The sequence below is a fragment of the Equus asinus genome, chromosome 8 (genome assembly GCF_041296235.1).
Source record: "Equus asinus isolate D_3611 breed Donkey chromosome 8, EquAss-T2T_v2, whole genome shotgun sequence".
Classification (NCBI taxonomy): domain Eukaryota; kingdom Metazoa; phylum Chordata; class Mammalia; order Perissodactyla; family Equidae; genus Equus; species Equus asinus.
In genome coordinates this window covers 46,272,630-46,296,063 of record NC_091797.1, presented here as the reverse complement: position 1 = coordinate 46,296,063, position 23,434 = coordinate 46,272,630, and the positions used below count along the sequence as shown (strand labels likewise).

Here is a 23,434-nt window from a genome sequence, read left to right as displayed (position 1 = left end):
TCAAACTAATGAAACACTGGGCCTCCTGCAGCGGAGGGCGCGAACTTAACCACTCGGCCACGGGGCCAGCCCCTCTTATACTTTTTGTTTTTAAAAGATTTTATTTTTTCCCTTTTTCTCCCCAAAGCCCCCCGGTACATAGTTGCATACTCTTCGTTGTGGGTCCTTCTAGTTGTGGCATGTGGGACGCTGCCTCAGCGTGGTCTGATAAGCAGTGCCATGTCCGCGCCCAGGATTCGAACCAACGAAACACTGGGCCGCCTGCAGTGGAGCGCGCGAACTTAACCACTCGGCCACGGGGCCTATTACTTTTTTTAAGGAGGCTACTAGAAAATCTGAAACACCAACCATGGCCCTGTCTCAAGGCCTTTGTGCTTATTATTGCCTCTGGCCTAGAATGTTCTTCCCAGAGATATCCACGAGGCTCACTCCATCAGTTCCTCAATTTCCTCGTAGGCCCTCCCTTACCACTCTTTTAAACTTGTGATCTTGGCCCTATCACATCTTCCACTCCCAACGCGTGCAATTCTTTTTCCCCCCTCTCTGTTTTATTGTCTCCCCTTGCCAGGCTATAAGTCCTGCGAGGGCAGGGGTTTTTATCTGTCTTTTGTTTTTTGCTTCACTGCTGTATCTCCCGTGCCAAGAACAGTCCCTGGCAGAAACCTTATCCATGGTAAGTACGCAACAAATACGTGTTAAATAAATAAGTTAGAGATCTGTTTTTTAGCCAACTATTGTTCTCTGCACAAGGAATACTTAGAACTTTCCCAAAATAAAAAAATAACATTTGTTTAATAAGAGATGCTGTTCTCTAGGGAAATTTCAGGGATAAAAATATTTATTTTTCTATTTGACTAATTTGCTTTTCTGATATAGTCAGAAGTGCTGGTTTTTTCTGCTGAATTTAGGGTTACAATCTTACTTCATAATTTTGTAAAGTAAATAAGGCAATTCTAACAGTACAGCAACAAACCTTATGGGGGAAAGTGTTTTTACTGATGCTCATAAATGATGAGCATTTGCTGGTATTTAATGAGTCACTTGGTAAATACTTCCTCTTGGAGCTGAATGTTAGGGACCCCTCTGTGACGATGTTGGTGGGGGTTTGGGCTGGGAACATACGCAAGTAAATGAAGGCTCTTTTTACCCTCAAGGAGCTCACAGTCTCTGTTCCATAACTCTGAAACACAGCTCTTTTTCTCTAATTAGCTTTACAACAAATCTGAGAAGTAAATATTATCTTCATTTATAGATGAAGGAATTTTTTTTTAAAGATTTTATTTTTCTTTTTTCTCCCAAAGCCCCCCAGTATATAGTTGTGTATTTTTAGTTGTGGGTCCTTCTAGTTGTGCTATGTGGGACGCCACCTCAGCACGGCCTGACGAGTGGTGCCATGTCCACGCCCAGGATTCGAACCGGTGAAACACTGGGCCACTGCAGCGGAGTGCATGAACTTAACCACTCAGCCATGGGGCCGGCCCCTAGAAGAAGGAATTTTAAGATAAGAATAAATTCAAGTTGAGAATGAGGTGTAGTATATTGTGTAAATACCAACTCAAGAAAGCCATGTGAAAAAAATACGCTAGACTCTGTACATGAGACTAGTAATCCAAAAATAATTTTTATTTTAACTTACATGATTGAAAGAGTGATGAATACAAATGCCACAAAACTAAAGGCACCCCCTTCAACCAAAAATAAAAAGCAAAGTGAATACAAAAGATATGGAATTGCTCATGCAATATTCAAAAAATAAAAAACCAAACCAAACAGAAAACTCTGTCACATTGGTGATTTGACTTTCTATAAAAACAGTCATCTTGACCATTTAACAGAGACTATAGACTAGACATACTAACTATGGACTGTACAATGTACCTTTAAAATGAAGGATATATGCATATATATAATATTTATAAATATACAAATATATATATACATTATAACTTCACAGTTGAAAGAACTATTTGCCAGGAAGCCTGGCGAACAATTTTTACTTGCAAATGAAATGAGTTGTTTTTAAAAGTCTTGCTAAAATGTAAATATTTAAAATGACATCTAAATGATATTTTATACAAACACATTCAGAATACAGTTGATATTCCACAGTTTAAATTATACTCATACATATTATTTTGTTATCTTGGCATATCCCACCTTGTATACTCTTAAAAGGAAGAAAAATTATTTAATAAGAGCTACTGAGTGGTTTTGTACTTTATTTAATGGACTTGCTGCCTTGATATGGAAGCTATAATGGGAGCTGTGGTTTTAACTATTTGGCCGAGGAGCCTATCCAGTGGTGAATGATTTGTCTAGCGCAGTAACCATCCCTCAAAGTGTTGTTCTTCCTCAATTCATGGTGATTTTTACAGAAGCCAGGACCACTTTTAATGTCCCTCTGCTCCCAACCCATTAGGATTCCTCCAAGTTCCAGGTTCTTCTACCTCAAAAAGCATCACAGCTTTCTGCATCCGTGACTTTTGGTTTTGATTTGTGCTAGCAGTAAAATAGCTCTATTGTAAAAGTATCATAAAAAAAAATGGCTCTTGTTTTTTAAAAATAGCTTAAGTTTTGCATGTCCTTTTTTAAATGAGCATGGGTAGAATCTTAATAAGGTAGTCCTTAGTCATCTACTTATCTTTTTACCATAACGAAAACATGCTTCGGAATTTTCAGAATGAAGAAAAGAAACAAAAGAAATTAGTGGAGGCTTGAAAAAATGAAATTAAAAAAAATTAAACCCTTAAAATGTGTCATTTTACCAGGTTCTGCAGGCAAACTTTTATTCAAAGAAATTCTTTTTTGTGCTTTGCGTTTAACGTAAAATTAGGTAGCTAAGGGGGCCACTCAACCCTGAGAACATGACAGAGAAAAACTGCAAGGCGTATGATATTTAGCAAGCTATCACATGACTATTTTGAGCTTATAGAAGATCTTCCCAAAAAGTACAAAGATGGCTGTTTTAAAATCCCATACATATTAGATAAGATGGACTCTTACTATTGTCAGAAGCAATCAACAATGTAATCTACTGAATTATACGTAGCCCTATTCTGTTGGCCAAAGAAGTGGATACGTACTGTGAAACTGGATTTTGAATTCTTTTGATAACACGTTAAATTTCCGGACAACCTCAACAGAACTCTTCAAGTTTGAAACACATTCCAGCTAAATCACAGCACCATCTTGATTAAGAGGGCCATTTATTAAGTCAGCCGTTAGGCAGAGTTAACTTGTAATTAAAAGGCCGTGGCAACTTCAGTTCCATGACGACCTCCAACTTTAACACAGTCTCGAGGAAATTTGTCCAACTGTTCATATGCAAGCCGCCCATCTTCTCCTGGATATAGAACATTAAAAATGAATACCAGTTTAAACTTAACTTTTTTATTCGTCATTCAGAATAATTAATTCTGATAAATTAATACCAATTGTTTGGGTATGGATCGCTATATTTTGCTAATGTGAACTTTAGGTACCGAAAAGTCATCTTCTGTTATTCTTAATTATACTGTTTTCTAAGTAATGTTTAGAACAACCGAGAACTTTTGAGCTAAGCCAGAGACTAAAAGAATGCCAACGTGTGAATCAGAGTAGAAGTTCTACGGGCATTTGGTGTTGATAATTTCACATAATAGATCTACTCCTGAGAAATCATATGGATTATATTTTAAGAGCATTAGGGATTTCAATATGGCTGGTCCTTCATTTCAGTGCATTGAACTTTTTTTTTTTTTTGAGGAAGATTAGCCCTGAGCTAACATCTGCTGCCAATCCTCCTCTTTTTGCTGAGGAAGACTGGCCCTAATATCCATGCCCATCTTCTTCTGCTTTTTTTTTTTTTATATATGTGGGACACCTGCCACAGCATGGCTTGTCAAGCAGTGCCATGTCCGCACCTGGGATCCGAACTGGCAAACCCCGGGCCACTGAAGCAGAATGTGCGCACTAAACTGCTGCGCCACTGTGCCGGCCCTCAGTGCATTGAACTTTTACATAACTTTTGCTTTCATATATTGGTACATCTAAACGATCTTTCATAAAAGTCAAATTTAGGCTTTCAAACTTCAGCTGAAAAATTACTCTTTGCCATATAAACGTGGTCATGCCGTCTACCAGCCAACAGCTAGTTCAGTTTTGTCAGTAGTACCATCTTGAATAGGAACAGCTAGCATGTATTTGCAAATTATTTGAATATTTTGTTCCATTTTTCCTATTTTTAAAAACATGATTAGAAAATCGGAAAATGAGTAACAGACACTAGCGATAAGAAGCAGGCTTTCATACATTTAACACAATAAGACAAAGATGGGAATAATCAGTTGTGCTCAATCAGAAGTTCATTGTGAAAAAAACAAAAGTAAAAAAAAAGATTCATGAACGTTGGAAATACACTCATATTAGTGGGTTTTAGAAAAGGAGTGTAATCATGGATTTTATAATATACTGTAGTCTCTGGAAACAGAAGCCTTTTAATAAACCAAAAGTCTGTTCTTTTTTTTTTTTTCTGGTACATTTAACATTTTCAGTAATACGTTGGATATAAAAGTAGAGATTCGCCTGTATTTAAAAGAACTTTGTAGTGAACTCTTCTATAAGCAAAAGCCAAGAATTTTAAGAGATTTTTGTTGATTTTTTTCCTGCATGCCTTGACTTTTCTGAGGCAAATGCTATTTTTTTTCTTTTTTCCTAATGTGGTGGTTTTCAACTTTTTATTACTTTGGAGTAGAGCCCTTTGTTTGAAACTAAACATTTATGCAAAACCCTGACATAGAAAACATTAAAAACAGCAGCTTTTCAGCTGATGACGGGGGGAGATGGAGAGACAGAGAGCCCGAGCTAGGCCCATTCATACCATGCTCCCTGCCCCTCACACACACTCCCATGGATGCCTTGGCTAATGAATGCTATTTTAAAAACAGCGAATACCAGGCCAGTTCCTAGTTTGCTCATGGATATATTCCAATTTTGAGGTGTTCAGTTCTTCCCCCAGAGACCCACAGAGTCCAGGTGGCCTAGGGGGTTGGGATTCCATGGCAGTGCTCTATGGGTCTGGGTGTCCATGGCAGATTATGCAACTTCAGCAGGCTTCAGTGTGCCCCTCTGTAAAATGAGACTAACGGTACTTCCTCCCTCATGGAGTCCTGGAGAGGATTAAACAAGCTAACCCCTGCAGATGTCTCAAAACAGTGCCTGACACAGAGCAATTCCTCTACAGGTGTTACAGCGACACAACCAGGGCTGGGCCCTCAGGGCATCTCACTCTTCCTATCATTCAGTTTTCAGTGGGCTTTGATCTGTGTTGGCTCCTCCGCTGGTCCTTTAACAGTCCTATGAAGTAGGTATGGTGTTGGAGGAGAAAGAGCTCGAGCTTTGGGGTGTCAGGCAGTGTGGTTCCAAATGGGACTGAGGTCCAGACAGGACACAACGGACTGTCCATAGCCATGGTGAAAACTCTGTCCAATATAGTGGCCACCAGCCGCATGTGGCTACTTAAATTTAAATGGCAACCACTCAAAATTAAAGTGGAAACTTGAGTTCCTCATTCACAGCAGCCACGTTGAAATGCTCCGTAGCCACATGAGAATACTGGCTGCCGTACGGGACAGTGCACATAGAGGACATTCCCATCGTCACAGAGGGACCTGCTGGGCAGCTCTAGGTTAAAATATTGAAGTAACTCCGTACTGGCTGGTAAACAGCTGCTGCTCTGAGTCCCTCAAATGCCCTGTGACCACCCTCATCCGAGGGCAGTTTTATCAACTTCCACTGAAAACACTGTTTTCATTATATCAATTCAATCGTCTGTGTGAAATAAAAATACACCAGTATTTATGTAGTAGGGTCAAAGGAGGTTCATAACATTGAGTTGAGAGGTTCTCAAACTTTGTTGCACATTAGAATCACTTGGGAGAATTTTAAAAATCCCAATGCCAAGGCACACCTCAGACCAATGAAAGCAGAACCTTTGAAAGTGGAACCCAGGCATGGGTGTATTTTAAAGCTTCCTTGGTGATTCCGATGTGCAGCTGGCGCTGAGAACCATGATCTGGTGGTGCGAGAGGGCCTGGGGGCTGCGGGGAGCCCTGTCTGTAAAGAGCTAAGGTGAAGCAGGCGTGATGAGCAGGCCTGGAGATGCTGCTATTTCTGCAGCTGAAGTGAATCTTGGGGCACCTTCAATAGGGATAAGCTTCCTTAGGTTACACTGGAAAGACAAGCATTGTTGGCTACGCTTTACACATGTCCGGCACACCTTGTTATTTCAGAACATTAAGGGATAAAAGAAGTTCAAACTAACAATATCCTGGGCACAGTTTTAGGGATTTAAATAATTTCTATGCCTAAAACAGCCATAAGGAAAAACCGTTTTATCCTCTAAACAAACATATGCTGGCCAAGATTTCTGTACATCGAATGATATATTCAAAAGCAGAACGAAGCCGTACTAAACCAGTAATGAAGAAAGAACACCTAACAATGAATGTGATTTTCACGGTGATTATAAATGCCATGAGATTTCCTATTACGTTATTAAGCTACTAAAGTCAAACTAGGGTGGCTTTTTTCCAGCTAGTCTTATTGACCGGATTATATTTGAGGACTTTTAGGTGTATAGTTTTTATACTTTAAGAGTATGTTGTAGTAGTTTATTTATTTATAACATTTATATTTTTTTATGCAGAGTTAAAAAAGCCTCTTTCTACCCTCCCAACTCCCCCAAAAGAGTAAAAGTATGAAAGCTGTTAGGCATGAACCTTTATAAAGTGGAGTGAAGGGGAAGGTTTATCTGGTTATTCTAGAATAAAATAAGACTGATCTTCTCTTCTTTGGTGTTAGGGCTCAGGGAGGCACAGGCCAGCAGGGCAATCAGAGGTTAACCTGACAGTCAGACTAAGGTATCCGGGGGATGATGGCATTCCCTGGGGAAGGCACCCTGGAACCTCAGCCAATCATTGTCCTCCATGTAGCGCTGACCCCAACCTGGCCATCCAATCCGGATTCTGACTGTTACCCCTGCATTATGGTTTGACTTCTATGTTCTTGATTCCACATGGTGCACAGACTGGTCAACCCATCTAGAAAAGCTCCAGAAAGCAACACTCACCCTCAACATCCAGACAGTTAGAACCAGCAGTTGGGGGGAGATAGAAATTGATCAGTTCTTTATACTCTGTGTGTGTGTGTGTGTGTATAGAAGTGTGAGCAGATAGCCTATAGGGGGACAATTGCTAAAACAGGGCACGTGAAATTTTTCCTTACAGTTCCCTTTGAGGGTATCAAAAGTAAACAATCATGGGAACAGATAAACAAAGTGTGGTCTCTCCATACAACGGGATATTATTCAGCCTTAAAAAGGAAGGAAATTCTGACACATGCCACGACATCGATGAACCTTGAAGACATTAACCTACATGAAATAAACCAGTCACTAAAAGACAAATGCTCTATAATTTCACTTATGTGAGGTGACTAGAGTTGTCAAATTCATAGAGATAGAAAGCAGAATGGTGGTTTCCAGAAGCCAGGGGAGGGGAAGCTGGGAAGTTATTATTCAATGGGGACAGAGTTAGTTTTGCAAGATGAGAAGAGTTCTGCACGTTGCACAGCAATGTGAATATACGTACTTCTGAACTATACACTTGCAAAGGGTTTAGGTGGTAAATTTTATGTTTTACCACAATAAAAAAAATTGCAAAAAAAAAAAGCAAACAATCACATAAAAAACAACTCACCAAGAGACAAGAGGGTTTCTGAGGCCACATTTCTGATTTCTTCAGTGTCAGACTGACACAATGTCACCAGCATTTTAATGCTTTCAGTAGCCTACAAGGAGAAAATACATAAAATAGCATTCTGTTTTTATGTCTACGATTACATGAGATTTAGCATTTCAAAGCTGGTCGGGACTTTAAAAACCATCCTACTCAGGGGTTCCCAAACCTAGCTGAGTGTCAGGATCACTTTAGCGAGGTCTTTTAAGTACAGATTCCTGGGCACCACTCCAGACGGACTACATTAGAATTTCCTGGGTTGGAGCCCAGGATTTGTACTTGCAGGAGCTCCGATGATCAGCTAAATTCCTCATTTCACCGAGGACTCCAGGCCTAGGGCAGTGAAGTGACTAGCTTGCTTTTCTAGAATAGAATTTACTTCTCCTAGTTCTTTCCACTGTATCGTACTCCTTCCAAAATAGCTCTAATTTAAGAATTCCTAATATTTAACTTATATACTAAAATGGAGGAAAAGAATAAAGGTCAAGGATGGGAATTCTTCTGTTTGTTTATTCCACAAACATTTATTGAGCACTCCACATGAACCATTCAGTTCACAAGACATGAGATAGTCAGCAATGAACAAGACACAGTCCTGGCCCTCCAGAGTTTACAGTCTAGAGGAAAGACAGATTGTTAAACAAGTCAAGTAATTATTATAACGAACAATAGGCTGATTCAGGGTGCTAGGGCAGAACATGACTGGGAAATGTAACCCGGTCTGATTAGGGAAGTCTTTAGGGAGGAAGTGATATCTCAGAGGAGTTAGCCAGGTTTGGGCATGTGGTAGGGGTGTGTGTGTGTGTGTGTGTGTGTGTGTGTGTGTCTGTGTGTGCGCGCATGCACATGTGTATTTGGGAGTGTGGAGAAGGAAACAAATTCCAGACAAGGGAATAGCTTGTGACAGGGTCCAAATCAAGGAGGGCCTTACAAGTCACATTAAAGGTTTTGGACTTCATTCTAAGATCATCGAAAGCCATGGGAGAGTTTTAGGCAGGATTTGTATTTTATTATGAGCATTCCAATTGCAGCAAAGAAGATGGACTGAAGGGGGTTCAGACTCTAAAGAGGCAAAGAGACTGGTAGGAAGGTTGCTCGAATCCAGGTGAAAAGAGTGGGGATAAAGAGTGGACAGATTCAGGCTACTGAGGAAGTGGGATCTACAGGATGGGGAGGCTGGTTGGATGTGGAGGAGGGGGGTGGTCACTGATGGCTTCTAGATTTCAGTCACGAGCTACTGGGAGGTGATTGTGTGATCATTAAGACACAGAAGACTAGATGTGGGGGTGAGATGGGTCGAGTGAAAGGTGACTTCCGAGTGGAGATATCTAACAGCAAGCTGGATAAGAGGTGGGAAAGGAAGGCCAGGACTGGAAATATTGGGACTTATTAGCATGTACATGACAATGGAAGACATGGGAGTCGATGTTTACCCAGGGAGAACACGCAGAGGGGGAAGAGGGCCTAGCATAGCATCTCTGCGAACATGTATTTAGGGCAGGTAGAGAAAGGCAGCCCGCCTGCTACAAAACAGAAGTGCTCTTGCTGAGATTTTGAGGAGTTGACAATAGGTAACAAATTAGGTTTTTCTGGGGCTGGCCCCGTGGCCGAGTGGTTAAGTTCGCACCCCACTTCAGCGGCCCAGGGTTTCACGGGTTCAGATCCTGGGCGTGGACATGGCACCGCTCATCAGGCCATGCTGAGGTGGCGTCCCACATACCACCACTACAAGGACCCACAACTAAAAATACACAACTAGGTACGGGGGGGCTTGGGGAGAAAAAGGAAAAATAAAATCTTAACAAAAAAATAAAAGTATATCTTAACTTAAAAAAAAAATTAGGTTTTTCTTTCTCGGAAGACAGCTAGGTTTATGAAGCGGTGGTGGTGGTGCTGGGTGCCAGAACATGGCAAACTGGAGTGAGCAGCATGCGTAGACTCTGGGTTAGCCCAATGAGACAGCTCAGGGACCTAAAATTGGAGGGCCACTGGATTTAAGGACCCTCATCCCTCAAGGTCATTTCCAGTGTGATAATAGAAAAGAAAAATGTGGGATGTCTGCTTGCTATCATTAATTAAAAAAAATTATTTTCCCCAACAAGGTAGCTAGTTGATTGGTTTGGGTGGCTGAAACCATGAGTCTGCACTGTTTTCACACCACGCTCATAGAGCCCCTTTCAGGAGCTAGGGTTGGTTTAGAAAGAGGTCTTTTATTCTGCAGAAAGGATCCTATCTTCTAGGAGAAAAGGGAAAAGGGGAGGAATCGGGGCTCCCACACTTGGGATATGCCAGAATTTGAAACTGTAGCTTCTACTATCACCTTCGCAGCATGTAAATTCACAAAAACCAATGCAGATCACTGTATCCTCATGTCTCTATTTACGTTAACTCCCATATCACAGCCATCATCCTGATGGGTCACCGTATATCAGGAGACAACTCACTGTGGGCTTTTTTTTTGGTCACCTAAAGGTAATTTTTTGACCAAGTAACAAGGAAGGCAAAATTTCCCAGAGCGGTTTTTCTTCACAGGTCATTAACTTTTTCTTTTGAGGTGTTAATCCCTTTCTTCATGTCCCATCAGGCCTGCAGGTCCCTGCCCCTTGTCCCACGCACCCATCCAAGATTCTAGCAAGTTCTAAGGTGTGGCTTTCTCATTCTTTTCTCAATAGTGATTAGTCTTGTTTTTTGTGATTAAGGTAGGTCAAACATTAAATCTTGACTATTGAAAGGCAAACTCTTTAATGATGGGAATTCTCAGCCCTTTTTTCCATTTCCTTTTGAGCTCTCTCATTGCTCACTAACACCTCCCTCTGACCCAATTAAGATTAGTGAGCCGTTTAGTAATAACAGTTCATGGGGAAGGATCTAGAAATTTACAAGTACAATGAATTTTAGTACTTTGCAAATTTTATTTGTCCCTGCTATTTTTTTGGACACAATAAAAATTGGTGAAATCATCATCTCATCTTGCTTTGGGGATAAGATAAACTTTTTTAATATTGACCCAGAGGCAAACTGATTCCAGTGGGTTATTGAAAAACATAATTGCTTTCTGAAACTTATTGACTTTAACAAAACAAAGTCATATTTAGTTACTGTGTAAAGATAAAAGGAACCCCCAAGCTAAGATAGCATGCTCAGGAGATGGGAAATGCTGCCACGACAGGCACTCCTGAATATGGAAGGAAAGCCGTTCTGTACACTTGGCTGAGTCGTGCTCAAAGCTCAGCTGCCAGGGGGCTTGATGCTGGGCTTTACCTCCAGGCTTCTGAGGGCCAGGCAAGCTGCCTTCTGGAGCTGAAGGTCTGTCTTTGTTAGTGCTTCACAGTAATAGAGCAAGGCCTGAAAGAGAAGGAGAGTGTGAAGACATTTTGATGTGTTTGTAGTTTCAGAGCTATATATCATTTTTACTCCCTGAGATAAACTACGGCATAAAACAAGACATTCTGCACTACCTTCAGAGCCAAAAAAATAAGACCAACCAAAATTCATGTTTATTAAAAGAGTAGTCTCATCTTTTACATTCTACCACGTCACAGACTCTGGGGAATACGAATTTGGAAGATAAAAAGTTATGATTCCAGCTTCCAAGGGACCCTCAGGTCTAGTAGAAATGCTAAGATTATTTAGAAGGAACTTCAGAGAAGAAATGTACCAGGTGCCACAAAAAATCGATGCAATGCTGAGTCAGTCACGTGGAAGAGAGTCACCTTCTGGAGTGCCAGGGCAGGTGCCACAAAAATGATGTTTGAACTGGACTGGAAAGGATGGGTTAGATTTCAGTTGGGAAGCTGGGGGAGCAAATCGCCTTCCAGCCAAAAGGAAGACAGGAGGCAGGAAGTTCCAGCGATAAGGCAGTGCTGTGTTTATACATGGCATATGGATATCTGTAGAAAAATCTCTACAAAAATAAATTTTCTTATTTTTACCAAGCTAAATAGCTTATAATTCTTCAACTTCTCGCTTTTGCATGGCCACCTGTCCTCCCAAGGTCTTAATTTCATGCCTGGATCACTACCACAGCATTTCTGCTTCCAGCATCTAATGATGAGAGATCCCTTCCTCAAGTGTATATTATGTCTCTCATGAGCCTACCCACCTCCCATCTCTTAGGATGGTCAAGTGCCTTCTCCTCTTTATTTTGGCCTGGCATTGGATTGGAACTCCTCATTATGAGCTTTTCAAGGTCCTAAACTAGTTGGCTACTCACTCTCTCTCTAACTGCTTGCTTTTCCTGCCACACTCCGTCGTTGAATCCAGTCACTGTGCTCCCCCCAGAGAACTCCATGCGCTCTGCTCTCCTGTTGGACAGGCTTCATTCCTGACTTTCTTCAAAATGGGCTCAAGACCCAGGTCCCACTTCATTAACCACTGTGTGACCAGCTCTCTAGGATCCTTTTCTCTGATTTCTTATGATTTACATTTTCCTTGATTTGTATTAAGCTACTGTCATTATTTATATGTGTCTGTATTTATAAGTATATATATTTCTAATATGTCTCTCAATTTCCTCACATATGATTTTAGGCATTTTACTTAACTTCCTGTGCCTCAATCTGCTAAGCTGCAAAATGGTTGTAATAATAAGACCCACTCATAGGGCTTTGTGAATTTTAAATGTGGCATCACATGTTAAGTTCTGAAAATAGTGCCTGGCACAAAGTAAGCCCTCAATAAATACAGCTCTAATATTACTTCTATTCTTACATATATCTGTGAATTCATATATTTGTTTATAGGAAAAAGATACCACAGTGATCTCATTTACGTTGAAGCTCCCTAAGGATGAAGATCTCGTTTTGTGTTTTTAATTTATTAAACTCCTTATACAACCTAGAACGTTATTCTGTACTTAGTGAGTACCCATCATAGTGTCTAGACGAAATAGCTTGAAAGTGTAATCAGCCACTTAATGATGTGATTGTCATGAGATGCCACATAGTATTGTGATGGTCACCCACAGCTGTGGTTAAACATATCCTGTTTATTCAGTTCTATAGAAGAACTCCATTCTTTTTTAAAATGGAGATATAATTCACATACCATAATATTTACCCTTTAAAGTGTATAATTCAGTGGTTTTTAGGACATTCACACACCATCACTACTATCTAATTCCAGAACATTTTCATTACCCCAGAAAGAAATCCTGCATCCATCAGCAGTCATTCCCACTTCCTCCTTCCTCCAATTCCTGGCAACCACTAATTTACTCTCTGTCTCTATGGATTTGCCTATTCTGGACATTTCATATGAACGGAATCATATAATATGTGGCCTTTATGTCTTGCTCTTTCACTTAGCATCATGTTTTCAAGGTTCATCCATGTTGTAGCATGTATCACCACCCCATTCCTTTTTATGCTGAATAATATTCCATTGTAAGGACAGACCACTTTTGTTTATTCATGAGTTGATGGACATTTGGATTATTTCCACTTTTGGCTATTAAGAATAATAGTAATAGTAGAAGTCCCATTTCACTTAGCCTTTTTCATAATCAATTGATTTTGACGTCCAGGACTAGCTCTTGTTAAAATTATAAAGTGGATGAACTTCAGCACACAACTCTTCTCTATTTTCCTCATTTATCCCTCCTAAGAGCCTTCAAGGTTTAACAACCAAACCAAAGGTTTAACTCTTTCAAACCATACATTCTAAGGCTTAAATGACTGATAATGACTTAAATTGCCCTTCCTCTCAGGCATGTTTACATTATAACAATGATTCAATGGGGATGAAGTGCTGGATCTTGACCTGGGTCAGTCCACCACTGGGAAAGGAACTTTGGAGGGGGCTTCTGGGCCACACTGTCCCTTGGAGTACAGGATTGAATCTCTACTGGCTTGAGTGGGATCTGGGGGCTATTTCTTGAAAGCATTTGGCACTGCCCTGTGCCATGCAGAGATACACAATCTCGCAAAACAAGTGAGCATCACATTGCTTATTTTAGTTTGAGCAGTTGCCTAAGAAATGGTGGCTGCAGTGACACTAGATTGGTAGTAGTTCTAAGAAGCAAACAGAGGGTGTACTGTGAAGCAAGAAGCCCCCTGGTGCAAAGTAAGAGAGTTAGCATCTCCCTTGGCAGGTCCTAGATGATTAAAGAAGCAACAACATCCCAATATGACAGTATAATTGGAGAAGAATAGATATTTCCTACTTGTCTAGTTGGGAGGAAAAAAGCATAGAAGAAGGAATCAACACACAACTTTTAGTTCAATAGCTATGATTCTTGAAGCAAGGTTCAAGGTTTACAGTAACACCAGCTCTCATCTAGGTATTTTTGTATTGCTTTAGCCCTTCACAGCTAGTTTCAAGAATTAATGAACTAACCTTTGCTATTTCATATAAGAAAAAATGGAAAGAGTTCAGGGTTTGGGCGGGGGCCTAACATTTCTAGGTGGTATCCATGTTCTACCACTTAACTAGTGTCATCTTAGCCAAGTTTAACTATTCAGAGGCTCAGTTTCCTCATCTATAAAATAGAGGATAATAACACCCATCTTGTTATAGAGAAGACACGTAAGCGATGTAACACAGTGACTGGTGTTTAGCAGGTACTCAGTAATTGGCAGTGATTATTATTTCTTATTTTTCTGACTAGATTGGAAACACTCCAAGGACAGGGACTATTTTCCCTTTATTTCTACTGGGTCCACAAAATCCTCCATGCTGCATCAGGGACACATCAGTCACTTAATAAAGACTCATTCATGAAAAATAAATTCGAGAGAATAAACATAAGAGCTGAATTCAAATAAAAAGAGATCATGTCACCCGTGGACGTTCCCTAAAAGTAAAAGGTGCATACGGAAGTGCCAGAGGAGGGCCAGGTTGTAACTGCTGCTGTTTCTAAGGGGATGCTAGAAGCCTGGCTCCTTGTCATGATCAAGAGTGCCACGATCCTGCTCACAGAAGACTCTGTACACTCGGATGCCTGTATACACGGCTACCAGCAGTGTTCTCACTTCTTTAATTTTCTTCCTCTCATTCAGTGAGGGTGAGGACAGTTGGCCTATAGAACAGCCTTTTGACCCAATTCCAGTAAAAGTCCACAACTTTGTGGGAAAGAACAAAACAAAATTCATGCTCTTGGCCCAAAATAGCATTAGAATGGACTATCTTCTTGTGAGTACACCAACATCCCACCACACCCTAGCTCAGGTAATGCCTTAGAAAAGTTAGACTCTTCTCAGAGTCCAACATTTGACCTTTCCAAGGACAAGAAGGAGCCAAGTTTAATTTTCTTGAGCTGGAGAGGGTTGATGGGAGTTAGTTGTTAGAATGACCGTTCAAATTGTAAAGGGCGCCCAGAGGACCAAGGCCCCTGTCCCAGCCCCAATGGGCTTGAATTGCAGATGCCTGTTACACCTGGATGGCTACTGGATTGAAGCCAAGAAACAGGTAAATCATCCCTTTCCTAGCAACAAGAGTGATAGCTTTTAAACTTAAAAATATTCTAGCTCTTTGACCCAACAGTTTGACAACTTGACCCCAAACTACTCATAAAATAAGTGTGTGTGAACACACATGTATGATCACCATATACGTATGTATGATCACCATAATATTTTTCCAAGTTGGAAACTATACAAATGCCCACCAATATAGAATAATAAATTATGGGCTGTCTATACACTGAGATGCCATTGATCCATCAAATAGAATGGAGTAGATCAATATGTTCTGCCATGGAAGGAAAATAACCACGATATAGTACATTTAAAAAATCAATCACGGGGGCCGGCCCGTGGCCGAGTGGTTAAGTCCACGCATTCCGCTGCAGGCGGCCCAGTGTTTCATGGGTTTGAATCCTGGGCGCAGTCATGGCACTGCTCATCGAGCCATGCTGAAGCGGCGTCCTACATGCCACAACTAGAAGGACCCACAACTAAGAATATACAACTATGTACCGAGGGGCTTTGGGGAGAAAAAGGAAAAAAATAAAATCTTTAAAAAAAAATCAATTACACAACAGAATAGTGTGATCTAATTTAAGAAAAAGTAATTACATATGTTAGCATGTACATAGAAAAAAATCTGAAGGAATAGACACTAAGTTATTAATAGTTTTCTCTGGCGGCTGGACGTACAGGTGTTTAAGTACTTATAGAACATTTTTGCAATTTAAATTGTTTTACAGGGTATATATTATCAATAAGTGGAAGAAAATTATTTTTGGAAAAGAACAAATGACAAAATATTAATAGTAAATGATAGAAAATTAAACAAGCTTCTGGCTCGATGCCTGTGATTTTGTGCCCTACCTTTTCCCTGAAATGCTCATTTCTGGAGGCTGCTGTCAAGTAAAGCGTCACAGCCTCTCGGACTTCAGTGTCGTCCCCGGTTAACAGCAGAGCCAGAGTCCTGAGAACTTCCTGCTGGGCTGGCAGGCTGCCCGGTGCAAGGTCACTCATGGCCTGGAGTAGTTTTTCATCTCTTAATGATTGTAGAGTATGAACCATGGAAACTAGAGAGCGAGAAGAAAAGAGTTCACTTTCTGACATTAAAGTAACACGCCCATTAGAAATATAAATGAGACTCAAGTATATACATAACAACAGACCCAAGTGTATATGAAAAATTAGCATATGATACAGGTGATGTTTCCAACTAGTGAGAAAAGGACAGATTATTCAGATAATTATATTAAGGCAAATGGCAAATCATATGAGAAAACAGTGATGGTGGATCCTCCTCATAATGGCTACCAAAACAACTTACAGGTGAATTAAATCGTCAAAGGTAAAAATACGTAGTGAAGAAAATACAAGTAAACACTTTGTACAATCTTCCGGAGAGAGCAAACTCTGCTGCCCCTGTCTTTCAGTCAGACCCGTCTGGCAAAACCTTAACCGTGAGCGACCCCAACTCTGCATCCTCTCTGTCTGCACTCAGGCAGCTGGGCCCTGATGGAGAAATCCGGTTGGTTGGCTGGAATATGGAGACAATATGATAAAATATAGGGTTTTGAGTCCCATTTGGACAAACTGACCACACTGATTAACTAAGGAATGTACTGGAATTCCTAACTAGATATCCAGCATGGGCATTTGTTAGCCACAAAAACGTTATGATGGGAGTGTGTCTGTCAGTACAGATGGGAAAATATAAGCTAAAATTCATATTCCGTTGACAGAGCAGCATCCTCTACACAATAGAGAAGTTTGTGAACTATCAAGACTTCTTTTGCTTTAATTTCTTATTTCTCCTCCTGTGTATGCTCTGGAGATTTTGCTACTTTATAAATAAATAGCCTAATTAAAAGTCTTGAGATAGTACCATGTATAACAGCTAAAAAAAAACACAATGGAAAACAACCTAAACGTTCAACAGTAATCAAATATGTTAGTCTATAGACAAATGCAGGGATCCTGTAAAACTAAAAAAATTATTTCAAAGAATTAATAACGTGGGATATAATACCAAATAAAAAACCAGAATGTAACATTCTAGAATGAGTAATCATAATTTTGAAATTTAAAACCCATGCATATTCAATTGAAAAATATATTAAATTCTAAAAGTAGGAGAATGGGTGATTTGAACTTTTTCCTTTATGCTTCTCTATGTTTTCTAAATTTTTTTTTTTTTATAATCAAGGCCTTTTTCTTTTGTAAAGAAAAAAAAAAGACATGTAAAAGGTTAGGGCTTTTTTCATTTCATTTTCTATTCCTACCAATAAATGAGCAGGCTTTCTCTGGGACCATGTAATAAGAGGCTTGGAGATGTCAACTGCCACTGATGTAAACTGAGTAATACAGAAATTTACTCAGAAACTTGATCTAGACTGTGACAATTTAATATCAAAAAATGAAGAATCTGGGCCAGCCTGGTGGCACAGCAGTTAAGTTCGCACGTTCTGCTTTGGCAGCCCAGGGTCACTGGTTCAGAGCACGGGTGCGGACCTATGAACTGCTTGTCAAGCCATGCTGTGGCAGGCGTCCCACATATAAAGTAGAGGAAGAAGGGCTGGCCCAGTGGTGCAGCAGTTAAGTTTGCATGTTCCGCTTCAGCGGCCCGGGGCTGGTTTGCTGGTTTGGATCCCGGGTGTGGACATGGCACCGCTTGGCATGCCATGCTGTTGCAGGCGTCCCACATATAAAGTAGAGGAAGATGGGCACAGATGTTAGCTCAGGGCTAGTCTTCCTCAAAAAAGAAAAAGAGGATTGGCAGCAGTTAGCTCAGGGCTAATCTTCCTAAAAAAAAAAAAAAAAAAAAAAGAAAAGAGAGGAAGAATCTAATAAGTGAGACTCTGTGTCCTAAACCAGCAGCACCTGCCTAGCCTTTCTCTTTCTAGCACTCTGTACCAGCATTTGCTCTTCCTGAGGGGCTATGCACAGACTCTTTGGCGTTCAGGCTGGTATGGCGCTGGGTGGAAGATTTCCTTCCTCTCACTGTGATGCCAACCACAGTGCTGGACATGTTGTCGCAGGGTTTAATCTTCCAGAAAGAGAAAATCTAAGCCTGGGTCTGGGCCAGACATGTTGCTGCTGCCTGGTGCTGGGCCAAACTGCCTACTCCCAAAGAACAGACCTCATTCCCACGCCTCTTCACCCACATCGTCAAGCCTCGGTGGATTTACATATCACAGACTTGGGAACCAGAAACCAGCTCTTCCTTGCCTGGCTCCACTCCCAAAGAGGTTTTCACTCATTTCAGACACTTAGTTTATTTCTGACATTTGAAGTGCCACATGAAAAGGCAATAATGAACTTCATTGCGCACCCCAACGTTGGAGCCCATTCTTCTCATCCCATGTGATGTGCAGCCTTAGATTTGGTTTCCCATCTTTCCCTCATTTCCCTTCCCAATCTGTCACCCTCTTTGCCTTCTTTTGAATCCCATTTCTGCTTACTACTATGAAAGTGCCACTCAAAAGGGCAATGTAAAATAGTATTGCATGTAGGCTTGATCCTACAAGTGGTAAATACATCAATGAAGGAAAGAAATTACAGTGGAGTCTTAAATCATTGACCAGCTTCCTGTTAACGGTACCCCACTGCTAGATGATTGGGTTGATTTAGTAAATTCCTGGTTCACTGCCAAGAGGCTTACTAATGTTAAAAGTCCAGAGTCATTTAAAAGGTAAATCTCAGCCCAGCTGTTGACTTGGGGAAAAAAAAAAAAGGTTACCCTCACTAAAAACTATGACCAAAAAACCCAGAGATAACTCCAAAGTGAGCCACCACATAGTGTGACAAAAGAACACGTCCCACCTTGCTTGGCCAGCTGGTTCAAGTAACTCTCTAGGTCACTCACACCGTGGCTGGTAAAGTAGCTGTAATACTGGAAAACAGTGACGACTTCTGAGGAGAGGCTGGAGGAGAGCAGAGGCTCAGCCCGGTCCAGGATTTGGGACACCAGGGTGCGAAACACTATTTGGAAGGGGAAGATACAAAGCAGCTTTTAAGAACCATGACCATTCATTCACTCCTCCATCTATCTTTTTACTGTGGTACAGAATAGAGAGAAATGTGTAAAGTGAGCTCAGCATAAGTGCACAGTCGGATGATTTTTGCATATCTATACACCTGTGTAGCTGCCATTTAGATCACTATCCAGAACACTGCTAGCAACCCATAAGGTTTTCTTGTGCCCCTTCCCAGTCTATAGTTACCCATCCACCCTCCCTATAGGTAACTAATAATCTGACTTCTATCAACATAAATTAGCTTTGTCTGTTTTTGAACCTCATATAAATGGAATTATATAGTATGTACTTTTTCTATCTGGCTCCTTTTACTCAACAAAATACCTGTGAGATTTATCCAAATGTTGCTTATAGCAATAATTTATTCTTTTGAAAAATTGCTATTGTAATACCCTATTGTATGAATATATTACAGTTTGTCCATTTTCTTGTTTATGGGCATTCGAGTTTCCAATTTTCGGCTCTTGTGAATAAAGCTGCCATGAACCTTCTCACACATGTCCTTGTTTGTGAGCAGAAGCATGTATTTCTCTTGATATATTTAGGAGTGGAATTGCTGGATCATAGCGTAGGGGTATATTTAGCTTTAGTAGAAACTGCCAAACAGTTTTTCCAGAGCAGTTATACCATTTGATATTCTCATATTGGTGACATTTTAATGAAAAAATTATACATACCTAAATAGCAATACCAAAATATAGTGCTTTTAAAAGTCACTGCTGATAATTCCGAATTAAAACACGTCCAAGGTCTCCCTTTCTTAGATCTTACTGAGGAGGTGAGGTTTTCTCTGGAGAGTAAGCCTGTTTGCAGAAGTAGCTGAGGAGGAAGTGGTGAGCGAGCCCCACCAGCGCTCACTCTCAAACTGAACAATAGACACGCTTTCCCTTATTGCTGCCCTGTACCTGGGTCTGCAAGTCCTGGATAGTCTCTGTTGACGGTTCTGGCAAAGTTGGCTTCTAGCTGCTTAATCATTCTGTCGGCTGAGCTGTGGTAGACACCAGCTGGGCTGCAGCACTTGGTCCAGAATGACAGCAAAGACAGCTTTTTGTGAAATTCTGGTATGGCTGGAAAAGAAGAGCAATCCCCCATCCTGCAACACAGGTGTTGAATGAAGCCAAAGAAGAGACCTACCAGGGTGAGGGTGGGGCAGGCATCACTGGGGGCTTTTTTCTTTTTTTTTTAAGACTGTGGTTTTTAATCAGAACTAGAAGATTCCTCTGTAGCTGGCAGATGGTTCAAAGGGCAAAGAAGTTATGAGGAGGAACTCATCCAGCCTGGGCAGCAAGGAAAATGCAGCAAAAGCAATGCTATTTGCTTTCAGTGATGGAGAATACAGAGCTCTGCTCTTAGGAGATGTTCCAATCATCTCAACTCCTGCAACTCTACAGCAAAAAACCACACAGGATCAGAGAATCAAACCTCAGGGGACTGTTCCGAAGGGGGTGGAACAGAACAGCAGGTGGCTGGAGGACTGTCTCACACTGCCCAGGTGGCTCTCAGACTGAAATGACTGAAGAGCACTGTGCCAGGCAGCACCTGGCCAACAATCCCTTCACGTGTGGTTGTGATCATGAGGAGGGGCCCGGGGGAGGAGAGGACACGAGTCACTGGCAGTCTGAATGTCCTTCCCCTTTTCATGCGTCTCAGAGACCTGCCACGGTCACCTGCTCCTGGTAGGACCAGATGGAAGAGGCACAAATGCAGAGGGAGAACCTACAGCCAGTTTGAGGCTTAATCAGAAATAACCTAGAAGAGCTTAGCGTTCCGTTATTTCCACTGAATATCTGATGCGAAAAAAGACAAAAATTTACCAAAGAACCCTGAAGCCAGACCACACAAATACAAAGGCATCCTCCCCATGTCAAGCCCCCGCCTCAAACTTTCTGAATCAAGGACTCTCCTGAAGGCCTTTGAATCCACGTATTTCTACCTTTCCCCAGTAGAGTTTGGGAGCATCTTGCATTTGACAGTCGGCCTCTATGGGAGTTGTCTTAGCCAGCTCCACGGCACAAGAACAATTCTGATCATCTGTCCCCAAATGGAACCACCCAGAAGAACAAGTCTGTGAAACTCTGCCTGTGAGGTGTATGCTGGTTCTGTTTATATACCAGTATCTGATTTATGGAGGTAGAAGTCTGTATAGAAAAAGTTATGTGTCAGCTGGTTTGACTCTCCAGGCTGAAATGTGGTGTTAACGAGACTGAACTAGTGTGAAGACATTCCTCTATTCTATGACCCAAGAATGCTTTTCTGCTCCCAACAAAGCAATGAATAGATGCAGGCAGAGAAGTGGGTCAGTGGTGTCATCATTTGTGTGAATGGTGGTGTAATTTGCAGGTGCTTACCTTCCATGACAGAACTGATATTTCCTATGTTCTCATCACTGACAGCTGAGAGTTTCTCCATCACTTGGATTTGCCTAGAAAGCTTCTCTAAGAGATTTCTGGCCACAAATGGGGTTTTGCTTGAGAAAACAATTTGCTGATAAAACAAACAAAACCACTGTGTCACTTATGTTGTCAATAGAGCTTTGCCCACCCACCCTTGCTGAATGGAGTGGTGACATTAAATAAACTTATACAGCTTGTTCCAGTTTGGTAACCTTCCTCATTCCATGCCGGTTACAACATCAATGAAATCAGACATGTTTTTGTTACTTTAAGCTTTATCATGGCTGTATAAATTACAGAATTTTCTCAGTAGTAGAGTTGCAAAGTTACCATAAAGTTGTCTTTCCTTCTATGTATTGTAAGTCTGTAAATCCTCTTTGATACTTGGAGGGCATTTTTTTTTTTTTTAGGAAGATTAGTCCTGAGCTAACATCTGCTGCTAATCCTCCTCTTTTTGCTGAGGAAGACTAGCCCTGAGCCAACATCCATGCCCATCTTCTTCTACTTTATATGTGGGATGTCTACCACAGCATGGCTTGCCAGGTGGTGCCATGTCCACACCTGGGATTGGAACTGGCGAACCCCAGGCTGCCGAAGCGGAACGTGCGAACTTAACTGCTGCGCCACCGGGCCTGCCCCGTTGGAAGGCATATTTAGGCTGCTTACTGGTGTGTAAGCACAAAAAAGATTTATTTTACAAGTGTAGTAATTTTTCACAGCATGGATTTATTTCCTTGTTTTCAAGCTGAAAATTAAGAGCATGTTGTATAATAATCATAATTATAATCAAAGCTATCTCATTATAAATAATGAGTGCTTATTATGTACCCGGCATTGGGCTGAGTCCTATACATGTATTAGCTCATGCAATTGCTCACTACAACCCAATGAGGTAGGTACTACTGATATTCTATTTTACTCATGAGGAAACTGAGGCACAGAGAGGTTAAGTAACCTGCCCAAAGTCATATAAATAGTAAGTGATTTCACTTGTGTGCAGGTCACAAGAATGAGGGAGGGCCTCATAGAAGACAGGACAGTAATCCGTTGCTGCCTGAATGTTCTAGTGCTTTCTGTGTCCCTCAGACACCTGTCCAGGTCACTTAGTATGCGTGGATGCAGGATGCAGACCTGTACCACCATCCTGTACTGTCTAAAGCATTTGGACTCTGAAAGAAACAGGATTTTCAAATGCAAAGATCTAGCACAGTAATTATGTATGAATGCCTTTCACGTAAATAAATACATCAGAAATGAACTACTTTATTTTAAATATAGTTATAGCTATTATGATTCTTATAGAAGATTCATTTTCATCTTTCTGCAATTGTATATCAAATGAATAAATAGATCTATTGATTCAGGAGTGAGTGCGAGTTAGAAATTGAGTTTCTAATCCTTACTCCTTCATTCTGTGTCTTTATATCTGCCTCTTTTGTTGATTTTCATTGCAGAAGAATTAAATTGTTATATCATGACCTCCTTGTGGGGAGAAACACTGCACTGAATATTGCATGCCAATCAGTCTTCAGGAGAAAACAGTCACCCCTTCACGGAAGAGAATTCTCCTATGTCTCACAAAAAATGACTTTACCCCTAAAAGGTGAACAGGTGGTTTGCTAGGCACAGAATCAGTCTCAGTAAGCACAAAGAGCTGTGAAAACCATCCCATTCAAATGGTTGGAGAATAGAGAATAGCTAAACAAACAACAATCCTTGTCCATTTGGGTCAGAAAAAAAATTTGCACCTTCTGCCAGGTTAGTTGTCAGCATCATGGCTTGTAAATTCAACAGTCAACAGAAGAGATCAAGTCGGGTGTTGGCCAACC

The 23,434-nt window shown here is 40.9% G+C and overlaps 1 protein-coding gene across 4 annotated transcripts in view; it reads right to left on the bottom strand.

Moving 5' to 3' along the window:
* Positions 1 to 1,596: 1,596 nt before the first annotated feature.
* The window catches only part of RIPOR2 (RHO family interacting cell polarization regulator 2), a 215,372-nt gene continuing 193,534 nt past the window's right edge, over positions 1,597 to 23,434 (bottom strand). For all 4 annotated transcript variants that reach the window (XM_014851602.3, XM_014851601.3, XM_044777019.2 and 1 more), the window contains exons 16-22: positions 21,561 to 21,696; positions 20,118 to 20,279; positions 18,998 to 19,156; positions 16,046 to 16,248; positions 11,037 to 11,120; positions 7,737 to 7,827; positions 1,597 to 3,343 (exon numbers count right to left, since the gene is read on the bottom strand). In XM_014851602.3, coding sequence (XP_014707088.1) covers positions 3,243 to 3,343; positions 7,737 to 7,827; positions 11,037 to 11,120; positions 16,046 to 16,248; positions 18,998 to 19,156; positions 20,118 to 20,279; positions 21,561 to 21,696 — 936 coding nt within the window. In that variant the 3' untranslated portion in view covers positions 1,597 to 3,242. The remainder of the gene's footprint in view (positions 3,344 to 7,736; positions 7,828 to 11,036; positions 11,121 to 16,045; positions 16,249 to 18,997; positions 19,157 to 20,117; positions 20,280 to 21,560; positions 21,697 to 23,434) is intronic.